Raw genomic sequence first — 3,000 nt, 5'->3', positions numbered from 1 at the left:
TTGTAAATATGAAAAAATCATCTATGTTGCAACGCATGACAAAGATGAGGTGGGCGTCACCTGGTTTTAAAGGAGGACGCTCCAACGAGAAATGTCCTGCTACGACGGAAAACCGAGCGAGAAGGGGAGGGTCCGACCAAAAATGGAAGGGTGCGTTCTGGGGTGATTTTTTATGTGTTGGGCCCATGTGTGGGAGCACTAAAAAAAAGACACTTCCGTGACATTATGGGCCAAACAATAACTGTTTCAGTCATGTAAACTCTAAAGTTGAGACGTCTATGTCCTCCTGAGCCAATTTCTAACATTCAATTGTACTCGTGGTATTTCTTTCCCCGGAGAATCTTGATTTGTAGGTTTGTCGTTACATCATGTGGACCAGACAGAACTCTATAGAAGTCAAAGTTAGTGACATGTTTAAGTACACATCGTGATCCGCATTCACTTCATCAACATCATAATACTAATGTTGATACTATGTATGATTTATTTATTTTCCCTTACCACTTGCTTTTAGATGAAAATACTTTCTAGATTATCATCTCCTCCAAATCTTTCTTCTTCGCCCTTTGTGTGATTAAAAGTGAGTAGATGAATACATTGAAAACGACAAATCATTGTATACTGAAATGCAGCTTTCGTAGAAGGCATAATTCAAAAGTTTCAAACACATCCGATCAGACCAAACCACCCAATGCGTATCTGTCTATGGCATGCACAGATACGATGATCACCTTGTGACGTAAGCAACGAAGTCGTCCAGGCCTTTGCTCGAGGAGCCGCCGTCGGCCACGGCGGCGCGAACGGCCTCGCCGAGCACCTTCGCCCGCTGCCGCACCGCCATCCCTTTGTCCGTGAGCATCGCCTCCTCGATCACCTCCTGGATGGCCGCCGCCGGTAGCACCTCGCTGTGCTTCTCCCATGGCCTCACCAGGAGCCCGGCCTTGAGGTACTTGCAGAGAAGCTCCGCGTCCCACGGCTGGTCGGAGTGCATTGGCCAGGCCAGAATCGGCTTGCCGTGGCTCAGGCTCTCCATTGTCGAGTTCCAGCCGCAGTGGCTCATGAATGCCGCCGTGGCGCCGTGCGCCAGGATCTCCAGCTGCGGCGCCCACCCGGTGATCACCAGCCCAGTCCCCTCAGTTTCTTCAGTGAACTCAGAGAGCAGCTTGTCGTGCAGGCTCTCGCCGGGCTCCTTGAATATGTCGGCACGGTCGGCCTCGCGCAATACCCAGATGAACCTCTGCCTGCTGCCCTTGAGCGCCGCTGCCAGCTCCGCGATTTGCTCTGCCAGGAGAGACGACGTAGTCCCGAAGGACACGTAGAGCACCGACGCCGGCGGCTGCTTGTCGAGCCACTCCATGCACTCGTGCCGCGTCTTCGCCGGCGTCCGGGCAGTCGCGTCCAGCAGCGGGTTCAGTGGCCCAACCGCGAAGAGCTTCTGGTCCTTGAACACCGGGTGCGCCGCGATGGCGTCCATGAAGTCGCCCTCGAGTGCGCGGCACGTGTTCATGACCATGCCGGCGGTGGGCACGCCCCCCTGCTCCTCCATCTCCTTCTCCGTCTGGAAGACGTACTCCAGGAACTCCTTGGACATGCAGGCGTCGATGGGGTGGAACTGGAGGTCGTTGTCGCGCAGGAGCGGGTGCTCAGCGTCCAGCCATCCGATGTTGTACGAGATGGCCACGCACTGCAGCGCGAACGACTCGCCGTTGCTCAGCCGCGCCGCCTCGACGGCGGCGAAGGAGTTGAGCCTGTCGTGCACGACGACCACGCGGCGGTGGGTGGCCGAGAGGCGCTCAAGGAGGGCGCCGAGCGGGGCGCGCGCGGCGGTGGTGAAGGTCTGCCACATGGACATGAGGTGGTTCGGGAAGGGGCACGGGGCGGCCGGGTCGGGCGCCGGGGACTCGAACGCCGAGACGCCGAGGTCGTGGAACTGGACGGAGCCGAGGGCCTGAGGGTCCCAGCCGTGCAGGCGCGAGCGCGCCTGCCGGAGGTGCGCCGCGGGCGCCGCGTAGTGCACGGAGAGCCCCCGCGCCGCGGCCAGCAGGGAGAGGTGCATGAGCTGGTTCAGGTGGCCCTGCGCCGGGAAAGGCACCGCGACCAAGGCCACCGATTCCAATTCCATGGAGTCAACCGCCATTGAATTCCCGCGCGCGTGTGTATAGAAGTGTACTGTACAGTGTAGTATAACTGCTTGAATTGCGGCGTCGAAGCTACAGATTGTCCGGCGCTATATATATATAGACGAGATGGATCGATGGATCGATCTCTCCGCTAACAAGAGCAAAGGGGCTGTGATTATCCGATTAATCAAGGCCAGCACGCTGCACGCGAGTCCAATTTCCTCCATTGGTGACGTCGCGTACTACTAGGATCTTAGGATCCGGGATATGATAGAATATATGTCCCAGCTTCGCTCCCGGCCATTGGCACCAACCATATTATGTATGGAATGACGCCAACAACCAAGAAGGTTAGCGGTACGCAGGGCACGAGCAGTGCATGGCAGAGTGGCCGGAGCCCCGGCTCGAGGTTTTCCTAGAAGGCTCCTTGGGATGTCACCCTGCGGAAGCGACGCGCCGGCTTCGTCATGGGTGACGACCGGCCACCGGCCGATCTATTGTAGCCGACGAGGCCCGAAACGGAACATGCGGCTACTCCTGAGGGACGCACACGGTGACGTGCGAGCTACCTCGTGCGTGAGTTCTTCGCGCTAAGCTAAGCTCGTGCGACTGTTCATCTTCCTCTAGAAAACACTAGTGTCTGCTTCTCCAAGAAATGTTCATCTGACTTTGTAGGTGTGCGGACACGTCGTTGTTCCAGCAAGTAGTAGTCGCTGAGCAGGTAGAGGTGAAATCGAAAAAATTCTACTCGCGTGCGCAGCAGCATCGCCATTTTTACCGGGTCTCGTGATTGAACCGGGGAGCTTCCGCCGGACGAGTGTGGAGGCTCCCCGTGGACAGGGCGCGCGCGCGTCGGTCGAGCTGCCGGCTTTGCCACGGC

At 57.4% G+C, this 3,000-nt stretch overlaps 1 protein-coding gene across 1 annotated transcript; it reads right to left on the bottom strand.

Annotated features, from left to right (window-relative positions):
* Positions 1–619: 619 nt before the first annotated feature.
* Positions 620–2,718, bottom strand: LOC123054211 (putative cis-zeatin O-glucosyltransferase). The gene has a single exon (XM_044477929.1). The coding sequence runs from the start codon at positions 2,135–2,137 to the stop codon at positions 728–730; it is 1,410 nt and encodes a 469-aa protein (XP_044333864.1). The 5' UTR covers positions 2,138–2,718; the 3' UTR covers positions 620–727.
* Between the last annotated feature and the right edge of the window lie 282 nt (positions 2,719–3,000).

This window comes from Triticum aestivum, chromosome 2D (assembly GCF_018294505.1).
Source record: "Triticum aestivum cultivar Chinese Spring chromosome 2D, IWGSC CS RefSeq v2.1, whole genome shotgun sequence".
NCBI classification, from domain to species: Eukaryota; Viridiplantae; Streptophyta; class Magnoliopsida; order Poales; family Poaceae; genus Triticum; species Triticum aestivum.
Note: the sequence above shows the minus strand (reverse complement) of the source record. Positions and strands in the feature narration are given on the sequence as shown.

Coding starts and splice junctions, on each gene's coding strand:
- LOC123054211 (XM_044477929.1), bottom strand. CDS start 2,137: ATGGCGGTTGACTCCATGGAATTGGAATCGGTGGCCTTGGTCGCGGTG.